Genomic DNA, 26,607 nt, shown 5'->3' on the forward strand with positions numbered 1-26,607 from the left:
AGCTTTAGCATATCATAGAGGGAGAGAAATTATCAGGAATGATTAATTTAACAAAAAAATATATTGGATACCTTCTGCCTTGTATTAACATAGATGAGTTACCAATAGGACTTAAAAAGCTGTTTTATTATTCCTATCTTATGACTCAATTATGGATGTTCATACATTCATGTAGCATGTTTAATACTAGTTTTACACAATCAAATTCACTGTTTCAGTTGTCTATAGTCACATTCTGGCTTTGTACATTAACTTATCAAGCATCAGTCAGCAAAACTTGAACAACATTCTTAATTGTCTTCACGTGCATAAATTAAACTGGGTCTTTTAAATCAAAGGATGACTTTAATCTCTTCCTAGCCATCACCTTCTTGAATCAAACCCTATCAATGCAAACAAAAACAACCACAAAAAAAAATCAATGTATCAGAACAGTGGCAACAAAAATACATTGTGTAGCCTGATAACCTGTTCCTGAGAGGAAAATGTGGAGAATCTATTATGTGCTTATTTGTACCATAATCTATTTCCAATACAATCCCATAGAGAAGAGGAGGTATTTTTCTTGAAGGTCAACTGGTAGGGATGTAAGCGACTAGTCGACTATTTGATGAACGTAAGCTTATTGATAGTTGAGTAGTGACTTGACTAGTCACTTACCACCCACCCCCCTGCCCTTGCTGCCTCTATTAGAGTCACAAAGGAGGAGGGGTGTAGGAGCTGGAGCTTAAAAGCCAGCTCCCTCCAGCACCATCTCTGGGGGTGGGAGGAGGGACAGGGGTGCAGCAGTGAAACGTTGTGAGCAGGGACTGAAGCTCACACCAGTTCCCACTGTGGTGGCTCCAGCCTTTGAAATGTACAAAAGCCCCATGGGCTGAAGCCGCCACAGTGGGAACCGACACAAACAGGGGGCTACTTGAGTCCCCGCTGGCCCTGTGCTCCCTGTGGCATGTTCACAGAGGCAATGGGGGGGGAGCGGGAGGGGAGAACAGGAGCCGGTTCCGGGAGGAGCCGGCTTAAAATGCAAAGCCGCAACGCAGGCATCTCCCGGAGCCAGCATGAGCCAGAATTACTCAGTCCCTGCTTGAGCTGGCTCCAGGAGCTACCTCCACTACAGCACTGCAGAGCAATCCTATTGACTAATTGTATCGTCAATACAAATTGTATTGACTATACGATTAGCAGGATAACCACATTTTAACCATCCTTAGTGGTCAGTTTGTTCACTGACATAAAAAGATTGACATTTGTCATTCAAAACCCAACATTTTAAAATACCAGACTCTCTTGCTTCTGTAATGATAGATAACCACTATTCTACACCTGCACCTAGTGAATGCACTATACACCAGAATCACACAATATGTTTGGAATTCCATTTATAAAGAACCTGATGGTGATCAAGATGGCTAAGGACTTATTTGCCAAACAGAAGTTCTTTAATAGTATAACCTCACCACAGTTTGATTATTTTAGGAGCTTGGAGATAAGGAAGGAAGGAGCCTTTGTAACAAAACCACAGTCCCTGGCTGACTTCACTCCCAGTTAGTGGCAGATTTTACAAAATGAGCTTATCCGACCTGCCAAATACATCAAGACTTAGAATCACAGAAGTGTAGGACTGGAAACAACAACAGAGGATTTTGTGGAAAAAAAATTGTATGTGATCATATAAATGAATATTGCATCATAACATACATACAAGGATACTGAATAAAGGTTGTACAAATAACCCTTAATTTTGGCATCTCTTAACTTTTGAATCCTTGACCTTGCAACTTTAAAAATGTTCTTTATAAATAGATGCATGTAGATTAGAATATATACGATCTTGATGCAGTGATTGTTACTTGTAGTGAAATGGTTACATGACCTTCGAACATTCAACCAACAACAGAACTAAAATATATTGTATTCAGTAAAATATTTGAAACAAAAAATACTGATGTCTTTTAGCAGCTGAATATCAAGCATATTGAAGACAATAGTGCATTTGTTTTTATGTTCTGTTTCTACAGCCGTGGTCATGGGCATCCAAGCGTAGATTCACCCTCACCTCTCCTGACCCTTGCTAGCAACTATGCTACAGAAGCTCTCACTAGTCTGAGACAGTAATTCAGAAATCCAAGACCGATCAAACAGTATCAGGAGATTTAACCAGCTCCTTCATTTCTGGAAGCAACATTTTGCCCTGTCCATTCTCCACTATCTTGCCCATACTTAAGTCACAAATACTTTGCAGCATGACACACAGCTCAGAGTCTGCAGTTTACTTTTTGCAGCACTGCAGTCTTGGGAACATCACTCACAGTAAAGAAATCTAAAAGGGATTCATTATTGAAATGTTTGTACAATACATGCATACAAACACACCACCACCACCACATCCTCTATTCTCTGGCTGTCTAGCCTCATGACTAAACAAACATATATACAGATTCTGGGCTGCAGAAATCCTGGTCTGGACAAAGCAGTCATGGAAAGGGATGTTGACTAACAAGGTAAGTCCTGTGTTCAGACATTTGGTGTGAAGCTGAGGTCCTTGATAAGGGTCTTTTTAAGCAGAGCATGTCAAGTCATCAGCTGAAACACAAACAGCCTCAGTTATACTTGTAGATGCTATTCATCCCAAATACACATTTCACTCCCAATAGTTCTATAGGATTTTTCAATACATATATTGTATTCGGGATGTGTAAACAGTTTTTTAGTCTAGTCCCCACTAGGGATGCGACAGTGCAAACGTGTACATAGTTAATTCTTCACAGTTACATGCAGGCTCCCAATACGCACAGGCTCCTGGGAGCTGGTGCGCAAGGGGAGCTAACTGCCACCCCATGTGTACTGTGTAACCGCTGAAATTTAATAGTGATGGAGATGCAGCCGTGTTAGTCTTAAACACAGTTACTTAAACACATTTTAACATCCCTAGTTCCCACGATGGCATTTTGTTAGTTTTAATCATACCAAGTTTATTATATCTTAGTTCCTTTCACTCGTAGGGCCTGATCCAACTCCTGTTGAAAGCAATGACCTCATTCTCCCATCACTCTATCTATATAAACCAAGAGTCGCTCTCCTGAAACTGCATCAGTCTTACACCTGTGTCACTCTGTTAAGCAATAAAAGAATCAGGGCCAATGACTCCAACAGGAGTTGGCTTCTACCCTTACTGAACAGTGCTGTTCTTTAGAATACATGATAGGTTATAAAATTTATTTGTTGTTTGACCTTACAAAGAGGGCTTGGTGCTCCTTCAGAGGCAGTTTCAAATGCTTTATTGGAATTAGAATAGGAACGAGTGTGGAAGAATCACATTGTAACACTGTACCTTGTTTTTCTTATACTTTTGGATAAAGCTAAAAGAAAAAAAATCCACAATCCTGATAACTAGATTTATAACTGGGTTACTCCCAGTGTTGAATGAGAATGCATGCTCACCTGCAGGGAAAAACATGCCAAGTGACAGGTCAGGATAATGAGTAGCAGCTTTTCAGTTATGGAGGTCTGAGTTCCTGTGAAGAATCTGTGTTTGTTTTGAAACTCTAATCTTTAAGAAGGGTCCCTTATTATGCCAGTAGCAAGAGTTCTTGCATGCGCAGCTTACTACTCAACCTTTTGCTACCCTTGCATGTGAGCAATATGTGCAGATTATGACTTCAGGAGCGAAATGGAGAACTCCTTCCCACTCTCACAGTGCAGGAAGGGACGTTCAACATAGAATGTGGTTTGCATTCACTGCTTTGCCAGAGTTGTATGTGGCCTAAAGCAAACCATTTAACTTATCTGTGCCTTGGTTTCCCCAGATGAGGTAGAGTAATGATGCTTCTATACTTCACAAAGTGCTGTGAGATCAGGACCGTGGACGGGGAAGGGGGCAGGGAGGGGCAGGGTGCAGGAGAGGAATGAGGTAGTTGCCCTGGGGCTTACCAATTTAAAAGGCCCTGGGCCCTTTAAAAATCACTGCCAGAGCCCCCAGTGGCACAAGCTGGGAAGTGCTGAAGGACTGGCTGGGGATGACCAGCTCTACCGCTTTTGGGTGCCCAGAGCCACCTCACCTTGCCAGGAGCATGGCAGTTCTTTGGCAGCTCTGTATAATGTTAATTCATTCATATGCCCCTATAGATGTGCAAGGAACTTTTATTAACAGACTTCATTTTTTAATTTTGATAGGTGAAGAAGGAAACATTTACAGTGATAAAAGAGAAAGGAAGACAGAGCAGGAGATGATGAAAAGGAGAGAGAGAGGGGCATGGAAGAAGCTGGACCAATAGAAAAGGAAGTCCAGGACTTTGTACTATTGTCTTAGCCCTATATTTACGTAACAGCAGTGTAAGGTATCTGTATATTTGTGTTGTAATTCTACCAATAACACCTGTCTCTTCACTAGCAGTCTAGTTTCAGTGAAATTTAAAAAACCCAACTCCATTGGAAAAGCTTTCACATCAGAAGAGCAGCACTCTAAAATAGCCTCTGATGTCATTCTCTCATACACCCAGCCACTGCACTGAACCAGAGGTGCAGGGGACAGGACCTACTACACAGGAACTGCTGGGAGCCAGGGAGGGCTATATGCATTAATTGTTCCCTAGCAGAGCACCACACTGGTATCAGCACTCCAGAAATGAACTGGAGTCCATCTGCCCAGTCTGCACCATAGAGCCTTCTTTTGGCCTTCTGAATGGACTACAAAAGTCCCCATCTCCAATTCCATATTTTAATTAGAATTAAAGCATTCAAAGCTTACTGCAGTGATTTCATCGTTCATCTCTAAAATAAGAAACAACAAGAATAATCTCAAAATGAACACTAAGAGGCATAGGAATTTTTATTAGACTCACCTCCCATCCAATGACTGAATTTATGTTTTTAAATACAGTTCTCATAACAAAGTAACAACATTTGAGACAAATTCTACCTTAAATGTTACTGGGAATTTCTCACATTCCTGAACTTTTGTGAAGTGTCTCCATTCATTCAAGTTCTGTTAGAAACAATAGTGGGATTGATGGGAGGTGTTCTGTTTGTGCTTGGGGCACATTCCACACACCACTTTTCAAACTTTTGTATTTTACTCACACATTCCTCTTGTTCCAAAGAAATACACTGATCTAGTGCAGGAAACTACAGACGGTTCAGGAAGCAGAGCCTTTTTAAACAATTATGTGATCCCAAAGGAAGACAGAAATTATATGTACATAGTTGCTGAAGTGGTGGTTAGTGGGCTGATGGAGTAACAGCCTAAAATGCAGTAAGGGTTGAAACCTGACTTCAATGGGGGTTTTGCCTGTTTAAGGACTGTGGGACTGGGCATAGAAATCATGCCATGCATTTTCTCATTTAGTGTGTATAAAAAAGAAACTCTGAAGTTACCAACTTCTCCAGAGGTAATTCGTTACATTTAGTAATAAGTGATTCATCTTGAGCATATATAACTCCATCCCTATTCAGCAAAGCACTTGCTTAACTTTAAGAACGTGCTGAGCAGAGTGGATTGTTTTAAATCAAGATGATTTAAATCACAAAAAAATTGATATAAATCAAGTTACCAAAAAAAGCTAAGACTCACTGTACTCGGAGTGCACTTAGTTTTGGAGTAAGTCCCATTGAACTCATTAGCACTTTTGTTTTCTCAACAACAAAAAATAGACTAGGGTTCCCTTAGAAAAACTGAGTTATGGTGAAGAAAAATAGGAAAAAAGACTTATAGTATCACCATTATGGTCTGTGGCCATAATGTTCCAAAATAAAGGGGCATGTATTATGTAATAAAAAAATAAGAAAATGACACTCAGTGGTAACTGACAACTTAGATTTTTCTTACTACAGCTTTCTGTACTATATAGATTCTAAACCTAGTTAACTAACTAAACAAGCCCTGAGGATTAGCTAAGCTAAACTTTTTTTCTAGCAACATCCAACACAGTTAAATAGCTTGGGAATGTACTTGTTGAATCACATATATACTAAGAGAGAGAGAGAGAGAGAGAGAGAGAGAGAGAGAGAGTCTTGAAGGATGCATTGCCAAGTGAATTATTTAAGTTACTAACCAGTTGATCCACTAATTCATATCTAGGGATGTAAGATGGAGTGGAATTGCATATTTGTGTAACTGCATGAAATCTTATCAATTGCTCGACTATTCAATAGTTCCCGGGGGAGGGGCCCGCAGCTAGTGCGCTCCTGGCTCCACTCCCAGGAAGCCCACTGCCATACCGCGCTGATACAGAGGCCACAGCAGCCCCTCTCTGTGAGGGTCCAAGTTCCCCCTGTCACCATCTGGGGAAGAGAGCAGTGGAGGCTGTTGCAAAGCTGAGTCTGTCTGCAGCCAACCCGGGCTCCCACAGACAAGGGCTGGTCCAGCAGCAGCCCCCACCCACAGGAGGTCCAAACTCCCCACAGACAGAGGCTGGTTCCCAGCAGCTGCAATCCCCGTCTGTGGAGGGTCGAAGCAGCCTCCTCTGCCCCAGTCCAGGGATGGGGGAGGGACAGGTGGAATTGCAGAGCTGGTGCTGGGGGGGGGGGGGGGGGAGAGAGAACAGGTTTTTAAGCCAGTTCTCCTCAACAGCAGCTCCGGCCTGTCCCTGCATGTATCAGCTCCAGCCTGCCCCCCTCACACTGCTGCCTAATAGAGGCAGCAGTGTGGGGTGGGGAGATATTGTCTTAAACTCTGATAATTTATCTGTGTGATATGCAAAGCATAGGGCGAATGAAGAAATGCTGTGCTCAACAAAACATTTTAAAAAATGGATTCAAACTTTTGTTTCCACACTTGCCCAAGTAAAGGCTCTCACCCAATCATTTATGCCCATAGCTATCACTATTTTATTTATTTATTTCATCCCTCTTAGTACAAGCTAATTCACCAGAACAGTGCTAGAATTTGGCAAGACAGTGGACCTTTAAAGATGAATTCTAGTCAACTGAAGAGATTCTGCAGGGGTCAGCGTTATATAAATGCTTTCCCACAGCTCTGGATTTTTTTGTTCTAGTACTGTGATTAACCTCCAGTTTATCAAGAGAACCATGTGATACCTACTGAATCTAAGATTCACTACTACACCATCAGAATCAAAGATAATTCACTGGGAATCTTTCTGGATGATACCCCAGAGTCAGACATCTTAAATTTGGACAGGGATAAAAATTACCTAGTGACATAATTGGGCCAAATCATCATTTGCCCAGAAATGTAATCTAGAAACAAAATCTTGCTGAAAAACTGTTAATGAAAAACTCAGAGTCAGGATGTAGCTTCATAAGCACTACATAAGCCTTAAGACTGTTTGGGCATGATATACATGTGAAAAAAGTGAACAATTATCTTGGTCACACTATTAAAATCTTATATAAAGAATACCAACTCATTCATCAATTTGCAGCAGCATAACAGTCTCCTACATGCTTTAAGCTGTACTGTATTTGTTTAAAATAAATAGCCATTGTAAAGACTAAATGCACTAACACATTAAAAAAAAAAACTGTATCCAGCAACGTGTTTCTGAGCAGCAACAACCTGGAGGAATCACTCTCATCATTCAAAGTAAATATTTGTATAACAATATGCTTAGCAACCAGAAAATTCTCCACTCTTGCAAAGTGTTCCATAACAGTTGGCTTGATTTAATACTGAGGAGGTACCTCCAAGTCATTGTTTCACTGATCCATAAAATTGATGAGCAGACAAATATGTCTAAGCCACCTTCTTGTCTTTTGAGAGGATATTTCTGTTCTGGACAACTCTGTAAGTGGTTATTCCTGCTTCTTTGAAAATGCAGCATGACATCTTGTGGTGGGGTTACACCAAAGCAGGTCCATTCAACATGTGGCCCGTTTGCAGCCCGTCGTGGGGTTTGGATTTACGTGGGGCTCAATACATGGCCCACAGGTAGGAGCCAAAACAAAAAAGTAGTCAATATGATGGTCTTCTGTTGATATGTGTTTTAGTAGTTAAATTCATGGACTGTCATTGCTCATTAAAAGTGCTGTCATATGGGTGGAAATTGGGTAAATATAGCATCTTATTAATATCAGCAGAACTGACTTAAATGGGGCCTGCGTGTTGTGTAGTCTTGCCTTAACCTTTGTATTCATGCCCATCAGTGTGAAAGAAGCTATTGGCATATATATTTGCATGTATATGCAACTACACTTAAGTTACGGCCCTCAGCATGTGCTGCGAATATCATTGTGGCCCCTGGAGCTTCCAAAGTTGAGTAGCCCTGCACTAAAGGAATGTCTGCCACTACCTTCTACTAAGATCTGGCTTCACCACAGCATCTGCGTTTGAGCACTAGGTACAGTTTCTCTTGAGTCTGAGTAGCTGGATGACAAAGCCACACTGAAGTGATTCTTACCCTCACTGTGCTGTAGTAATCTGTGTGTCAGCTATGACTTCATGGCAGCTATCCCATAGTTCTTTACTCTCTAGTAAGCCAAGCTGCTCTACAATTCTTTCCCAGGGAATTGTAGGAGAACCTGTCTGTCCTTCTGGCCACAAACGAGAGAGTTATGGGGAAGGGACTAGAGAGCTATCATCACTGGAGGGATTTAGCCTGTATCCAGATCAGCTGAATTTTAGTTTACTCAACAATGCCAGTGAGCCAAGGTTTAAAGCACCACTAAACTCAAGAGGAGAAAGTTAGGTGTGCGAATGCGAGGCAGGGTTGGTATGTAGGATGAACAAGACCAGTAGAAGCGGACTTGTGATTTGATGCTGTTTTTTAAAATATGGATCCTGTATTTAAAAACAGTCATGCCCAGTTACAAGGTGTTTCTTCTTTGGAGGGGACAGAAAGATGGGGTTGACCAAAATCTGAGGACACTATTTAACGTTTAAACAGCAAGCTCTATTTTTTAAAATCATCCTTATTTCAGTGGTTTGTCTTTTTTAAAGTTATTGAGAAAGCAAATAAACCAACCTAGAAGAATTTCTATTTCAGTAGCTTTGACATAATTGGTGGAGATAAAAACCAGCAGTACTAGCTACAGCTCAGAATCAGTGTTCCCTGTAAGCCTCTGCAATTGCTCAGGGGAGATTCAAATGCCACCTAGCTGTTTAGCAGAGTGTCCACAGCTAGTTTTTTTGTTTCTACTGGTGGTGCATATTTGGACATGCCTCAGTGCACATAAAAGATATTCTGCACATGGATGGGAATAAAAGGGTACAAGGATGAAGAGATTAGAGGGTACATTGCTCAGAACTCATCTGTAGTGGTCTTTAGTGACTATTTTTCAGGATGATGCATAATTTCTTCCTTCAGCAGACATGACCACAATCATAGACTGATGCAGAATAGCACTTACGCACATGCTTAACTTGTATACCAAACATAATTTTAAAATGTACAAATTAAAAAAGTCAGATGATAAAAGTGTCACTAAAATAGTTTTTTAAATTCTTTTCCAGATTGCCATCTTTAAGCTCAGGGCAAAAACAGGTGTCACTAGACTCTATACAGAAAGACTATGCAAACCATTCTCAGACTTTAAGCAAAGACTAAGAAGCATGCTGCCACCCAGAAGTCTACTCAAGGCCCTGTCTGGGTGGAGCGTTCACACAGCTAAGTTTAACTACAAGCTCAGTCTCCAATGGAATTCACGCCATTGTACCTGTGCTAGACACTCTTCATACAGTACTTCCACAGGTTGTGTATCACATTGTACTGAGATTCCAATTAACCTATTCAGACTTCTTTTATCAGAGAAAGCATGAGTGTGGGCTTGAGAACCTTGTTTCAATACATTAAAAGGCAATGGGAAGGAGTGTTGCATTTCTTCTGAACACAAATACAGTGAACAGTAACTTGATTTTTTTTTTAAATTACCCAAACATTGATACTGGAATAATCCCAATATTTTAAAAAACCTTAAATGTGTTTACATTTCAGGTGCCTAAGAATTCTGGATTGTTCATTCAATCTCTAATTATTACAGCTTCACCCATGCAAGTACTTTGGTTGGTAGTAGAAGTTACTTCCTACTAATTCCTCATACTAGGTAGTATCGTGTAACAGAATTCCTCTCCAGCTGTTACTGCCAGAGGTCCACTAAGGATCTGCACTGCACATAAGCCTGGAGTTTCTTCGGACTGGTTTGCTTTGATGATAATGGAGAGGGTATTACCACATTGCTAAAGAATCTTCGGCTGGCTCCCTATAGATTACATTAAAGATCTAGAGAATTCCAACAAACGTACCTGAGGAGACTATTGGGTGTCATGTGGAAGGACAGACAGACCAACATTAGTGTCCTCACAAAGGCTGATTCTTGCAGTATTGAGGCAATAATTGCCCATAGGAAGCTACTATGGTCTGGTCACGTGGTCAGGATGCCTAATGCACACTTGCCTAAACAGATTTTCTATGTCCTGCTGAAGACTGGGATGAGGTCTCATGGTGGGCAGAGGAAGCGCTACAGGGACGTTCTTACGAAAACCTTGGTCAAGTGCGACATTGACACTGATACCAACCCTGGAAGAGGCAGGTGAAGGATCACCATCAAGAACGGTGCCCAACACTCTGAAATCAAGCAACATCTCCACAAAGACGATCAGAGAGCCCAACGTAAGGAGTGTGTCCAGGCCTGTATTGGCACCCACTAGTGTCAGCACCGCTGGAGATAGAGACCTCATATGTAGCCACTGCCAGAGCATGTTCCTTGCCAGAACTGGCCTAATTTCTCATGTACATACGCATCGGTTACAGGCATCCAAGGGGAAATCTTACTCACTTTGAAAGATCAGAGAGAGAGACAAAGAGAGAGAGAGAACATTGCTGATTCCAGCTACTTAGATAATGTAGCTGGAATTGTGTACCTTAAGCCAACCTTTCCCCACAGTATAGACCTGGGGTAAGTTTCTTATAAGGGTGTTATGAGAGTTAATTCATAAATATTACCAGTGCACTGTATAAACATGTAAAACAAAATATTTGAAAAATTGCTCCTGATCAGCCAAGACTGTTTTTCCTCTACTACAGTGGTTCTCAAACTTTTTGGGCTACGGAGCCCTTCACATGCGTAAAAATTTATGCGGAGCCCCAGCAGTCCACTGATTGTATATGTTGTACCTATCGACATTTCCAGTTTGTCAACCTCGCGGAGCCCCTGGAGATGTCTCAGGCTCCGCAGAGCACAGTTTGAGAAACACTGCTCTACTATAAGAGTTGTTGATATCACAAACATTAAAACAGACAAAAGAACACAGCCCCTGTTCTGTATATATGTTTATGCCATCAAGTTTTATGGGTCTTTACAAGACAAGAACTTGGCATTTATCATTTAAACCTATATTAATTTTGTTACCCAAGTCAAGTGTGCTCTGTTACTATTGAGATTTCAAGTAAAATATAACAAGCAATGAACTAGCAAGCACTCAAACCATTAGCCTTGCAAGAATTTTGATTGTAGTACAGTACAGGAAACATTGCAATTGTTGCTATCAATACATTGGGGATAAAAGTTAGGTGGAGCCAAAATTATCTTGCCTATTATGATTCTAAAGAGTAGATTTTGGGGACTAAGCTCTTGACAGTCCTATGGAGTCTAAAAATGGGAAATGTAATATAACTTGAGAGAAAAGTTATTGTTTCGCAATTACTTGATTTAGACCCCACCAACTGATTTGTGTGGCTAGACCTTCACACTTACATTGTACTAAAGGGACATTAAAGCTCTTTGGCGATTATTCAAATTTAATTAACGCTGGACAAAAAATGATGTATAAGCTCTGATGCTGACATCACAGTGATGTTACATTTTAGTCCAATACTCACAGGATATTATAATACAATTTTAATTAAATAGTTAATTGCAAATATGATCCAGCATTCACAAATCTTCAATGCATGATGATAAATAAATATTTAACATTACACGGAGCAAAACAGATGTAGCTGACTTTTCTGTATTAAAAACTATTATTTTTTGCATTGGTCTGCAAAAATGATTCAATCTCCAAGTTCCCTGAACCTGAAAGTTAACATATTTGAACAGAAAAACATAACGTTGTTTTAAAAAAAACAAACTCATTTTTGTGTCGGGGGTGAAAAGGCAGCATAGGCCGGGCTCCTGGAAAGAGCTCCACTCAGGCACATCATTGGGACAGACTGCACGGGGCTACCCTACTGTCTGCATGCTGGAGGGAGGTTTGTGCAGAGCCTGCTTTGCGGGACGAGATACTGACCCAGCTGTAAGGCTGAACTACAGTGCAAGGGGCGGACTGGCGCTACTCCAGATCACCCCACACCCGAGCTCACAATGCAAACCGGGGCGACCGCGCTACTTAACCGACCCCTGGAACCGGTTCCACCCCAGCGCCAGCCAGGCCGGCGCGGGAACGTTCCTAGGGCAGTGCGGGCAAAGAAGCCGGTCCCCGCGTGCAACCCCCGGGAGAGACGCCGCAGAGAGCGGCCGGGCAACTCACGATCTCGGCCAGCATGAGGCCGCCGGGCGCGGTTCTCAGGAACTCCCTGTCGTAGGCGAGGGTGCTGCTGGCGCCGGCCGGCGGGAAGCCGGCGGTGAAGGAGCTGCGCGTTGTGGTGACCGTCCGGGAGCCCGGCGCTTGCTCCATCTCCAGCCGCCGCCGGAGCCCGGGCTGGCAGCTCCCCCCGGGGCGCGCTCAGGGCTCAGCCTCTGGCGAGCGGCACGCGAGCGCGGCTCTGTGCCTGTGCCTGTGCCGCCCCTGCCCTGCCCGGCGCACCGCGCCGCAGCCCCCTGCCGAGCGGCGTGGGGCGGAGCTGCGCACTCGAGGAACGGGGGGGCAACCTCTGGCTCCACGCGCCCTTCACTTCAAGGCTCGTAACCTTGGGGGAGGCGGCCAATCCGCCCGCTCCTGCCCTAGGAGCCCGCCCTGGCCGTGTGGGGAGCCGGCCGGCTTTGTGCAGAGCAGGTGCCGCGGAAACGCGCCTCGGCCCGTGTAAACGCGCGCGTTGCGGCGGGGCGCAGGCCAGGTGTGCTCCCCTCTATAGCCCCGCTGGCGGGCAGCCCCCTCCGTCGCGTGGCTGGGGCGCGCCCCCGGCCGGGGGCCAGGCCCATTTGCACAGGTGAGCCCCAGCCCCTGGTGGGTCCCCACGCTGGTTGGCATCCGCTCCGCGGTTCCGCAGGGAGCCACGCGGCTGCCGAAGCACGTGCCCGGGGCGCTCTGGAGGCGAGAAGCGTTTAATCTGCGTAGCGGCTGCTGCTGGCTGCTAGCAACAAAAGAGAAGGGAGGGGGGCAAAGGGGCGTTGGTGGGAGATTGCAAAACTCAGGAAGGGCGACGTTGGGATTCATCTCGGGCTTCTACACAGCGGCACAGGATCCGCCCCCTCCCCCGCAGGCCTGGCTCTGCGACTGCCCCGACACCAAGCGCCCCGACCCCCGCTCCCCACCAGCAGCAGCAACGGGGGAAGCCCCACAGCTTGACCCCACGGCCAGTTCCCGCGCTCCTCGGCAGCAGCGCCGCGGGGGGGACACAGCACAGCGTGGCCTCCCTACTCCGCTCTAGGAGCCTCCTCCCAGGCTCCGCCAAATAGAAGATTCTGATGGGTGTGCAAAGTTATGTCGAAGTTACTACATGTTTGCGGTCTCGATCGCCCTCTGCGGCGTCTTTCCAGCTGTGAATGTCAGAGTGGAAACACTACTGGGAAATGTTAGGTCATTATAAAACAAAATACAGGACTATGTAGCACTTTAAAGACTAACAAGATGGTTTATTAGATGATGAGCTTTCGTGGGCCAGACCCACTTCCTCAGATCAAATAGTGGAAGAAAATAGTCTCAACCATATATACCAAAGGATACAATTAAAAAAAATGAACACATATGAAAAGGACAAATCACATTACAGAACGGAGGGGGAATGTGGGGGGAGGGGAAAGGAAGGTAAATGCCTGTGAGTTAATGATATTAGAGGTGGGGAAGGGGAGATGTCTGTGAGTTAATGGTATTAGAGGTGATAACTGGGGAAGCTATCTTTGTAATGGGTAAGGTAGTTGGGGTCTTTGTTCAGCCCCCTGCGGAGAGTGTCGAATTTTTGTGAGTGACTCTACAAGACAGTTCCCTGCTATCCACTATCTAGTATTTGGCCAGTCTCCTGTTATCCAATAGTAATAATTAATAAATGAGTAAACACTCATTACAAGTCAATCAAGAGCTTCCTAAGTACACTGTCCTATTCAGAAAAAGAATCAGCATGTTGTATTTTATTTCCACTTTCAAGGATTCTCCAGTCATGGAAACGGTTATAAATAGCAACTGCATTTAAATTTTAATCACTCCCAAAAGTGTCTAACCCCTCCTAACTCTGCACACCCAAATTTAAAAAATAATGTTAATTCCCTCCAAAAAACGTAAAATTTCCCTTCTGCTGTTTACTGATGCTACCCTACTAAGCCCAGTGATTTGATTTTTCAATACTATCTTTTAGTGAGGAGTAGAATTGCAAGGGGCAAAAGATGGTGGCACTATTCCAAGCTTTGACTAGTGACCACAATATAAGATCCACCCATATGAGTAGAGCAGATCATGCAGGCACGCACAATAGACTGGGTTGATGTTTAAAATAGGATCGGAATGCTATCTGAGCCTCTCTGGGCTCCTAGGCTACATCTACACTGGCATGATCTTGCGCAAGAACTCTTTTGTGGAAGAGTTCTTATGCAAAAGCTGTTCCAGAAGAGAGCGTCTACACTGGCATGTGCGTTTGCGCAAGAGATGTGCTTTTGCGCAAGAGCATCAATGCCAGTGTAGACGCTCTCTTGCGCAAGAAAGCTCTGATGGACATTTTAACCTTAGGGCTTTCTTGCGCAAGAAATTAATGGTGCCCGTCTACACTGGCCTCTTGCGCAAGAACAGTTGTGCAAGAGGGCTTATTCCTGAGCGGGAGCACCAGAGTTCTGGCGCAAGAAGCACTGATTTCATATATTAGAACATCAGTGTTCTTGTGCAAGAACTCGCGGCCAGTGTAGACACAGCCCAAGAGTTTGGCTCCTCCTCCTTCTACTGGCTTTGCTGGGTTCCTTTTTAATGTGGGGGAGGGGTTAGGGTGGCATCTACCAAATGAAGAGTGACCATGATATAAAGTATATCCAGTATATTCCTTGAATACTGGACACCTGGTAAAATTATTCGTATTCAAGCGAGTTCAGTGGCAATCAATCAGAGCTACACAGTACAGATGTTCAAATTAACAGCAAGATGACTAACCCCACCCCTGTTAAGAAAGAAATACTGCATAGCGGTTGGGCACCAGAGTGGGGCAGAGAACAAATGCAATGAATGGGGAAGGAGGTGGTGATGGGATGCTCCAATGGCTGTGCAGATAAGCCATTTCCTGTCCTTAAGAATACTATATATTGTATCTGAAATCACCTGGGAGATGGGGATGTTTCATCCCCACTGCACATTATGGAAGCAGTGGGATTAGTCATCCATTCCTAGAGGTTTTTAAGTCCTGGCTTGACAAAGTGCTGGCTGGGATGATTTAGTTGGGGTTGGTCCTGCTTTGGGCAGAGGGTTGGACTCAATGACCTCCTAAGGTTTCTTCCAACCCTATTATTCTATGATTCATGCAGGTAGTTTGGCAGAGTGGTGGACTGAGGCTAGATCTTGGGTTTGGAGGCTGACCTCCTTCCTTTGTCCAAGCACCGTAACAATAGGAGCACCCCAGTCCCTGAGTCCTTTTGAAGAGTTCACTTTAAGATTTTCATGGGGAGAGGTGGCACACGCACATTCCCTACATCTCTCTCACCTGGGAATGGAAATGACTGACCAGTGCTCTCCAACCTGCATGCCTGGCTGGGCCCCTGGGAATGCGGAACTCTGTGTGCAGCCTGGGGCCAGTGGGAAGTCCCCCTGATTCCAGGTTGCACGAGGGTGCCAGCTTTGAAATGCAGCGGGGGGCTCTTGTGCATTTCAAAGCAGTAGCACAGCATGGAGCCTGTGGTCAGCGGGGGACTCAGCTGCGTTGCTGCTTTGAAATGCTACGCAGAGCTGGGGTCTGCTGGGGACTCCCCAACTGATCCCGGGCTCCAGCGCAGCATTGCCGCGGAACCCAGGATTAGCTAACTCTGGGCTCCACACACAGCGCCACACAGCTGAGCAGGGATTAGCTGTGCAGACCTCCTGCTTTCAAATACCCCTCTCTTCCGCCCCTTTGCTGCTTCTATCTGATAGAGGCAACAAGGGGGGGAATCAACTAGTCGACTTGTCAACTGTCTGATAAGCATTTGCTTATCAGATAGTTGACTAGTCTTTAACATCCCTAGCTCCCACAGCGATGCTGTGGAGAATATGGCTACAGCCATTATTAAACATATGAGCAGAGGAGTAAGTAGGGCAGGGAGGTGAAACAGCATCAGTGAGACTGAGATTGGACATTATACCCTGATTTAGGGGCCTCATTTTTAACAAGGTGTTGAAAAATTGGAGATGGAACAGCAAAGAGCTCTGTGTTTTGAGGGCTGAAGAAAAATGCCTTCTTATGAGCTATTGAAAGGAGCCCAATCTGTTTCGCTTCTACAAAGGAAGGCAGTGAGTTGACTTCATTAGGGTGTCTAAGTACCTTCCTAGAAAGAAAATGTCAGGTATTAAAGGGCCATTTAATGTCACTGAAAAAGGCAGAACAAGACCAGTGGCTAGGAGGTGAAGACACACAAATTCATATGAGAAATGAGGCACAAATATTTCATAGTGAGGATGATTCACCATTGGAACAAACTACCAAAGCAAGTGACAGATTCTTCATTTCTTGATGTCTTCTAACAAAGACTAGATGCCTTTTTGATATCTGCTTCAATCAAAACTTAGCTACTATGATAGACAGGAGGTCACTTTGACCCCCCCATTAGCCACACCCCTGACCCCTGTTAGACACACCTCTGACCCCTGTTAACCACGCCCCTGGAGGTAACCCTCTCCAGGCAAGATGGGCACATGACCAAAAGTAAAAAGTGTTATGTGACCCCTGACCCAAGGACTTTTCCCACCATCCTCCTACCAATAGGGATTAGCTTGCCCCCCCATGCAACTATCCTACAATTGCATTAATCCAATGTGTGTGACATTAATGCGGGGGTGGAGAGGCTGTGGGGCGGGGAGTGTTCCCTCTAAGAGTTGAATCAGTGCAAAGGTGCATCCCCTGGACATCCCATGAGCAGAATCAATTTTGTGTTGTGCACCAGTACCGAATTCGTGTGGCTTGTTTGGATGTGCCATTGTGGCACCCAAGTTATTAATGAATATCTACCTTTCTCCTCTACTGCCATGTCTCCTCCCCTTGCTCCATCAACTCCCCTGGTACCTGCTGCTCCCCAACCCCTCACCCTCCTCTGCTGTCCTGACTCCTGCCCTTCTCACTGCCCTCAGCCTTCCTGAGACCTGCCCCTCCTCCACCAGCCCTTCTCTCCCCCCTGTGCCCACTCCTCCAGTAGCCCCACTCTGATCATGTGAGCTACCCCTCCTCATCCCTTCATCTAACACCTCCCTCGCCTCTCTCTTCTGGTGCTGGTCCCGCCCCTCCAGGTGTCTGCCCTTCTGCTTCACCCCCAGAATCCCTTGGCACCTGCACGTTCCCTTAGCCCTGCACCCTCCTAGTGCCTCCCCTTTCCCTCACTGCCCCTGCCCCCTTTGCCCTTTTTTCCCTGATGCCCATCCCCTCACCACCCTCATGCCCCTGTGCCCTCGCACATGACTTGCTCCAACCCCACCTTCCTCATGCCTACCCCTTCTGTCAAGCCTTCTCCCAGCACCTCCCCCTGCAATCCCCAATGCCCTTACCCTCTCCTCTTCCAGCATCACCCTGTCCCCCCTCCCACTGACACCTCCCCTCCTGCCCTTCTCCTCATTGTCTCCACTTCCCCCCTAGCATTTGTGTCTCCTCTACCCTGTCCCTTTGGTGCCTTCCCCTTTCTTCTCCCTCCCCCCCCGTACAAGCCCCTTCCACCCCTTCCCCTTTCTTCCTCCTCCACCCTCCCCCCACCACAAAAGCCCCTTCCTCTTATTTCCCCCCCCCTTTACCTTCATCTTCTGCCTTACAGCTTGCAGGGCTGGAGTCAGAGCCAGCCCAAGCTGCAGGGCTGGGGAGGGGCACCCTCAGGGCACCGCGCGATGCTGCAGGGCCAGGCGCCGCGCAGTGCTACCGGGCCAGGCGGGGGCGCTCCCAGGTGCCTCAAGGGTGCCACGCCGTATGGCCGTGCTGGGCGGGGGCGCTCCCGGGCACCTCAGAGGTGCTGCGCGGTGCTGCCGTGCTGGGTGGGGGCACTCCCGGGCGCCTTAAGGGCACCGCACCATGCTGGGCAGCAGCATTCCCAGGCACCTCAGGGGCGCCACGCCGTGCTGCTGGGCTGCATGGTGCTGCCGGGCCAGGTTGGGCCCAGGGCGCAAAAATGGCTTGAGTTAGCTGGCCCGAGACATTAGGATGTGCCTGGGCACACCCGGCACACCCCGTGCGCATGCCTATGCTGATCCCCTCTGCTGGTGGTCTGGGACATCTGCTGAGACCTCTCAGCTGTCCACTTCCCAGAGTCTTGATATTGACTGGCCAAGCAGAGGATGATTTGACAAGCAGAAGTTTTCCAAATTTCCACACTGTGACCCATGACTGTTCCTTTCTTTGCAGGCTTTGGAGATGGACTTGTCTGACCTCAGGCATGCTGAGCTGGGGAACCTATGGTCAGAGTCCCCAGATACAAATAGTTTCCAACACATCATGGAGATGAACATGGTCAAGATGGATAGGGGGCAGTTGTACCTTAGCGCTGGAGAGAACTGGAACAGAGATCCTGGAAATCCATTTTCTAGTCTGTCGTCCTAGCCTGCACCCAAGTGAGCTGCCTTGGTCAGGACGGTGCCATGTTGGGGCCTTCCTCCTTCAGGGACAGAAGAAGGAGCTAGAACTTTATATCAGGCCCCTGGATGGTTTTGGCAGTGAGAGCCTCAGATCCTCTACCCCTCGCCCCTGGCATGAGATTCAGGACATGGTGCTCACAGAAGAGTCAGAGACTCCTTCCTAGAGAACCAGGTGGGCCTGAAGGGAATCAGCTCTTCTCTCCTAACAGCACTGAGATTAGCGGGGAGGAGGGAAATTGTCTTCACAGTCATTCCCTTCTTCTGACCAAGGGCTTTCAAGCCAGTGAGTGGGGGAAGGGGTCCGTCTCCATCCCAATGAGCTGTTCATGAATCTGGAGTTCAGAAAGGATGGGACCAGCCCAGACACTGAATATTGTCCCAGTCTAGAGAAACAAATCCTGACAATTCCCTTTCCAACGGATCAGATATTCCATCCTGAGCACAATGTCTCAGCCCCAGGGATAAGTTCATTTGCACAGCATATGCACCAGTCGTCTATTGAACCGGATCTGCCTCCTTTCCTCGTAGTGTGTCAACTTCTGCGTCAGATACAGAATGGCCCAGAACAGACCCAAGGCCGCAAGGAGGAGTTCCAAAGGGAGCCTGTCATGGGGTGTGTGTTCCCTCACACTCAGAAACCAAAGGGTTAATCCAGGCACTGCCAACAACTGCTGATTGGCAGGCTAACAGCAGCTGGGGGGGGATCAAAGGTCTGGGAAGCAGAGTGGCAGGGCTGCTAAAGAGGAGTGAGCAGGCAGGTGACAGGAACTCCTGTCAGCAGAGTGCTAGAGAGCCATCCAGGTACAGCTCCCTTCCCCCTCCTCCAGCAAGGGGCTAAGAGGCCAATAGACCAAACCCCATGACGAGCCTGAGAACGGAGTGAATTTCCAGATTCATGGACATGAGGAGTGGACTGACAGCACCACTGAGCTGTGTAAGCCGGAGGCACATCCTCCCCACATTTGTCCAGGGGATGCACCTTTGCACTGATTCAACACTTCCCAGAGCCAGACAGCTCCAACTTGGGTTGATGCTGAAGAAGGGTGCAGCAGGAGTCCTGGCTGCAGGAGAGATTCTGCCAGTAACAGCTGCCCCAGGCCTGAGAGCAGGGCCAGCCTTTGCCGGAGACTACAGACCCCTTTGCTCTAGCATCTGGAGGATCCTGGGTGGGGCTTGTGGCCATATGCCTAGTGGAGGGGAAAGGCCCAGGCTCCCACCCTAACCACCCATTTTATGGAGGGGACCCAGACCCCTTTTCCCTCTATTGAGGAGAGGGTAAAGACATGATAAGCCCTGAGCTCCCTTGAGCCATTCACAAGAACCAGAGGTGGCTGCAAACCTTTTGTTTTGTGGGGATGTTGGACTGTACATTGTGTTGCACTCTGTTTATCTGGAACTCGGTGAACCAGCTGGAGGGCCAAAGCCTCAGATCCCCATCACCAGCCTGGTTGATCCTGTGCTTCCTCTTATCCCCATTGGAACTGCTAGATGGGAGGCAGCCCCACGGGATCCTAGAGCTCCTCCACAAGACATGGGATGAGCCAGGCCCAGGAACAATCAATGTGGTACAATGGATGCTCTGTCAGAAAATTTGGAGCCCTTGCAGGCTTTGTTGCAGGAGAACCTGCCATAATCCCAGAATCAAATGGGATGTGTATGTGATGTTGGAATGACAGGGTGAAATGCTGTTGTCTGTATTATGCTGATGGTCAGACTAGGTTATCACAATGGCCCTTCATGGGTTAAAGTCTCTGAATCGTAAGAAAATGATAGGTAAATTCCAAGGGCTCAAGAGGAATTGCAATAGCAAGGAAGCTGTGGAGACAATTTTCTGAGGGAGAATCATCTTCTGCAATGTGTTGTCCCAGACTGCCCTCCATCTTGGAAGCACAAGGAAATTATAAAAATTATGTGATATTTGTTTCCCCTGCCAGTTCTTGAAAAAGTTTTTATGTACCCACAACCCCTCCCATCCTACTCTCATAATTTAAACAAATGGTTCATATTTCTGAGAAAGCTATTCCTTACACTCCAATTTTTCTTTAGCATAACTTTCTGGCTTGCTAACTGGCCCTTTTAGTTTGTTCATTCCCTAAAAAATAGTGTCTCTTTTCTCCTTTTGGCTTCTGAGCTTTCCTTGTAAATCAGGATTCAGCTCAGCATCCCCTTTCCTAAATGTTAACACAAAGTAATTGCTATGCAAACAGGTATCATTGTCAGAATATGGTCAATACTATTTAATATGTATGAATTAAATAGAACCAAATCAAAATAACACAACAGGCCAAATAAAGCTCTGATAGGTAACCTAGTGGATGAGGGACATGGAAACAGAATATTCAAATAAGGGATGGATATATGTCTGCAAACAGATCAGTATAAGAATACTTCCATGAACACAAAGAACAACATGACCCTGTGATTGTATTTGTAAGATGTCTTTCCACTTGAAAGGATGCATTAAATAAATAAGTCAAATGCATCTCTAGTTAAAATATACATTTAACTCAAGTTTGATCAAAAGAGGGACACAAGTGTACTCTCATAAAATATATAAATGATGAAGTGCTTAAATGGTTACTGCATACATCCAGCACGTAACTTTGCAAACACCTACATTCAAAAGCAACCTGGAAAGTTTTTGCTACCTGCTAATAAATACACTAGTCCTGCAAAAACATGTGACACCTGAAGTGGTTCAAGAGGTTGAATTCTGCACCCTGATTTAATTGTCCCATCAGTTCATGTGATATGATTCACACAGATTTTATTGATTTATGTATTGATTATAATGAATTAACAGGGTAAGAATGAATAAGGATAAGTGTGGATGTGGTATGATTGTGGAATGGGTAGAAGAGGCTGAAGGTAAAGTGGCAAAACATCAGGAAACCCGATTGCATAAAGAGACTATGGGGGCAAACAACATGAGAAAAGCACGACTAAGGAGAGTGACTCTGTGATACCCAGAGAAAAGTCTTATGCAGCAGTTTCTCAGTGAATCATTGACAGAGCTACTGATTAGAAGTGTATAAGGGTCTTCTGAGCCAGGGCATCAGTAGAAATGAATCAACAGACGCTGAGGCAGCGTGTGCACGGCCAGATCTCCAGCCTCTTCCCTCTACTAACTTAACATCTTTGTCTGTTGATATATGTAGAGAATAAAACAAATATAAGGATACTACCAGGGGTGGACTGGCCCGGCAGGATACCAGGAATTTCCCGGTGGGCCGTCCTCCGAAGGGCCGGCTGGCGGCTGCTGGAGGAGGAGTGGGATTGTGACGGGATACCTTAGCCCCGCACTTTAAATTCTCCGGCGCCGGCCATGTACCTCCCGGCCCAGAGTTGCACTGCACAACCCAGCTCCAGGCCCGACAAGTGGTCTGGAGCCCCCGAAGCAGCTGGAGCCAGGGCTGCGGGGACTTCTGGGGCCCGATCACAGACTCCAGCGCCGCAAACTGGAAGGCAGAAGGTAGGGGAGGGGAAGGGGGAAAGATAGGAGGAAGGGGTGGGAGAGGAAGGGGCTTGTGCTGAGGGGAGGGGGCAGGTCAGGAGAAGAAAGGGGAAGGCACCAAGGGACAGGGTGCAGGAGAGACAAATGCCAGGGGTCCAAGTGGAGACAATGAGGAAAAGGGCAGGAGGGGAGGTGTCAGTGAGAGGGGGGACAGGGTTATGCTGGGAGAGGAGAGGGTAAGGACATTGGGATCGGGGGGGGGGGTGCTGGGAGAAGGCTTGAAATAAGGAGTGGGCATGAGGAAGACAGGGTTGGAACAAGTCGTGTGAGGGCACAGGGGCATGAGGGAAACCGGGGCAGAGGGTGGTGAGGGGGTGGGCATCAGGGAAAAAGAGGGCAAAAGGGGCAGGAGCAGTGAGGGAAGGGGGGGCACCAGGAGGATGCAGGGGCAAGGGAAGGTGCAGGTGCCAGAGGATTCTGGGGGTGAAGCAGAAGGGAAGACACCTGCAGGGGAGGTACCAGCACCAGAGGAGGGAGGCAGGGCAGGTGTGTAGAGGGAGGTGTTAGGAGAGGGGATGAGGAGGGTTAGCTCACATGATCAGAGTGGGGCTACTGGAGGAGTGGGCACAGGGGGGAGAGAAGGGCTGGAAGAGGGGGGCAGGTTGCAGGAGGGCTGAGGGCAGTGAGAAGGGCAGGAGTCAGGACAGCAGAGGGTGAGGTGGTTGGGGGGCAGCAGGTTCCAGGGGAGTTGATGGAGTAAGGGGAGAAGACATGGTAGCAGAGGGAAAAGGTAGATGTTTATGAGATATTTTGCCACAGTGGCACATCCAAAAAAGCCACATGAACTCAGTACTGGTGCACAACACAAAATTCATTCTGCTCATGGGAGGAAACTCTTAGAGGGAACACTTCCCTCAGCCTCTCCGCCCCCGAGTTAATGTCACACCCATTGGGTTCATGCAGTTGAAGGATAGTTGCGGGGGGGGGGGGGGGGGCGGGAGTTGATGGGAGCCAAACTAATCCCTATTGGTAGGAGGATGTTGGGAAAAGTCCTTAGAGAGGGATCACATGACACTTTTCACTTCTGGTCATGTGTCCATCTTGCCCCAAGAGTGTTACCTCCAGAGGCCTGGCTAATGGGAGTCACAGGGTGTGACTAATGGGGGTCAGGGGCATGGTTAATGGGTCAGGGGTGTGGCTAATGGGGGTCAAAGAGAAAACTTTAAAAAAATTCTTTGTGAAAAAGTGGGCCGTTCTCAACCCATTTCCTGGGCCTATTTTGGTTGCCAGTCTGCCTCTGGATACTACTTTCATTGTGCCCTCAATCCTTCAACTCTCCTCTATAAGTTCCCAGGAGTGGTCTGATCACCCACACCCAGAGGAACAAATTTGTAACACATGCAGGGAGCACACGAAAACCTGAATTGGAGTCTTAAGGACAAATACAGAAGGAAATTATTTTAAAATATTTAAATTTACAGCTGTAAATTATGTATTTGTAGGTGTACCCAGATATTCTGTAATTCAGTCTCTTAGCTCCATTAGACTGCTTTGAAAATCCCAGAGTTTCACTGTATTGTTTGGATGTTTTAAGCCCTTAAAATGTAAAACAGAAATGGAGTCCTGAATGCAAATCATGTCTGACAACAGTTGAGAAATACAGTTTCTGGCATCAACTTACGCACTTGAGGGTTGGGTTTGTTGGGAATAGGAGTTTACTCAGTGAAAGACTATCCCATAATAACTTGTCTGACATTGGACAGATACCAAAGGAATTTATCATAGTCACCTCATCTGTTAACCCAGCTGACAGTTTATTGAACTACATAGTAAAAAGGTTTCTATGCTAATTTAATGGGAGTGGGAAAACAGATAAGGGGCATGTATATCTCAAGAGAAGTGACGGCTATTGACAGGATTATCCAGGACTTCACTGGAGCAATGTAGATTTGCACCAGCTGAGGATCAGATTCTAAGAATAAAGAGGAAAATTCCACCCTATCACTCTAATTTTTTATATATGGGGCAAATTTAGTCCATAGTAATTTATGTAATGTCTGACTTGGATACGTGCATTAATTCTTGGGCCAGACAGAATCACTTTCCAGCAGTGGTTGCACCAGTGCCAAATACAGAGGTAAAATAAGCTCTCTAGTCCTACTTCAGATTCCCCTGTTTATGCATTCCTAGATGATCACATCTGCTCTTTTGGCCACCAAGTTACAGTGGGAGCTCATATTCAGCTTATTATCCATCATCAACCCCAAATCTTTTTCAGAGTCAATGCTTTCTGTCAGTCCCCGTAATACTCGAGGTTCAAAGGGATGCCGGGAAGGATGAGACCACAACTGGGGGTTTTAAAAAGCACAAACTGATTTTATTTTGATGACGCTAGACAATCATCAGAACAAAAATTAAACAGATTGCCAGACAACACAAAACAATTCCCTGAGGCTTTTCTAAATCACAATAATTCCCAATAACTGCCCAGGGGTTAGGAACAGTTGAATTAACACTGGTATTGTCCATAGGGCTGATTATTTACACAACTTTATACAAGGAAACAGTAAAAAACCTAAACCACAACTATTTATAAACTAACTTAGTAACTTTTTAGCCACTGTCACTTGACAAGCAATAAGGACAACTAAGAAATCAATTAGGATAGGGATGATGGTGGGGGGGGGTGTTATACCAGTTCTGGAGACAGCAGGAACACAAGTACCGGTCACATGCTCATAAACTGTCTCCACTCGGGTCGACCAACTCGGAGTACACTCAGTAAGACTCGAGAGCGGGGGGTGCAAGGCGTCTGGGTGATCAGGCCAGGCGTTCACTTGATGCGAATCCCCAGTGAGAGAGGGGCTGCCTGCCTGTTTTATTGCCTGTGAACTTATCACCCCATAGGTTGGTTTTTGCTGCAGTGGGTGGAGTAGCAGGCCTGAGCACAAGTGAGCCCATTGGCTGATCTTTCACTGCAATGGGTGGAGCGAGCAGGGGAAGATTATTAATTTACATGCCCTTATATGGAAAACACTCCACCTCACAGACAGAGCCCCCTATACCAGCCTTAGAGGTATTACAGGCTATGGCTCCCTGCGACGGGCAGCCATTTCTGATGTTCTGTCTCGGACACTTCCCAGGATAGAATCCTCCATCCTGCAACAATTGCTTACATTCTTTGTTCCTAGATGTAAGCAAAGCTGGGCCAACAGCCAACGTGGACCTTGGGACAAGGTGTGGGGGGCTTAGCTTTGCAGTTCTGGAAGGGGCAGGGCCTCAGGCAGGGGCTAAGGTCAGCAAGTTCTCAGTGCCTTCTGAACCTCGGTGCACACACATACTCCACTAGCCCTCAGAGCTGCTCCAGCAGCAATTCAAAGGGGTGTACCAGAAGTAGGGGCAGCTGGGAACCCCAGGATCATTTGAATTGCCAGACCCTGGGGCAAGAGCCCCTTTCACCTCTCCATCTGTGGGCTTGCATATACATTTAGTTGTATTAAAACACATAGGCTACATCTACACTGGCATGATCTTGCACCAGAACTCTTTTGCGGAAGAATTCTAGTGCAAAAACTCTTCCAGAAGAGAGTGTCTACATTGGCATGTGTTTTTGCGCAAGAGCATCCATGCCAGTGTAGATGCTCTCTTGCACAAGAAAGCTCCGATGGCCATTTTCACTATAGGGATTTCTTGAGCAAGAAATTCATGTTGCCTGTCTACACTGGCCTCTTGCGCAAGAACAGTTGCGCAAGAGGGCTTATTCCTGAGCGAGAGCGTCAGAGTTCTTGTGCAAGAAACACTGATTTCGTACATGAGTGTACTTGCAGAAGAACTCGCAGCCAGTGTAAACAGGCAGCAAGTTTTGGCGCAAAAGTGCCCGCTTTTGCGCAAGATCGCACCAATGTAGACACAGCTATATTGTTTGCTTGCACCCAGTTTACCAACTTTTGAGATGTGATTTAAAAAAAAAATGCAAAATATTTTTTTAAAGTTAGCTATTGAAGCTGGGTGAACAATTTACAAACACCGTCAGTGAATAATGATGTATGTGGTGAATTTTGTTGTACTTCTCTGAGTACAAGATTAGATAAATAATGTTTTGTTGTTTACCCAATTCAGTCTGAACTATTAGTTTGTGGTTAGATGCAGGTCATCCACCAAACTGCTGTTCTTTTTTATAATTATTTTATACTATTCTTATTTTGGTAAAGTGGTAATCAGAAAGATTCTATTTCTCAGATTATTAGTCACAGAGCATCAAATAATAAGAGGAAAATCAACATTAGCAAGGCTAATTTAACAGTAAACAAATGCTTCTTTAATTAGG

The 26,607-nt window shown here is 46.1% G+C and overlaps 1 protein-coding gene across 1 annotated transcript in view; it reads right to left on the reverse strand.

The window, feature by feature from the left end:
- Positions 1-13,103, reverse strand: part of CMTM8 (CKLF like MARVEL transmembrane domain containing 8) — a 44,915-nt gene extending 31,812 nt beyond the window's left edge. Inside the window, exon 1 of the mRNA XM_006134298.5 lies at positions 12,425-13,103. Coding sequence (XP_006134360.1) covers positions 12,425-12,571 — 147 coding nt within the window. The 5' untranslated portion in view covers positions 12,572-13,103. The remainder of the gene's footprint in view (positions 1-12,424) is intronic.
- Positions 13,104-26,607: the final 13,504 nt, after the last annotated feature.

This window comes from Pelodiscus sinensis, chromosome 2, assembly GCF_052426305.1.
Source record: "Pelodiscus sinensis isolate ZL-2025 chromosome 2, ASM5242630v1, whole genome shotgun sequence".
Lineage (NCBI taxonomy): Eukaryota > Metazoa > Chordata > Testudines > Trionychidae > Pelodiscus > Pelodiscus sinensis.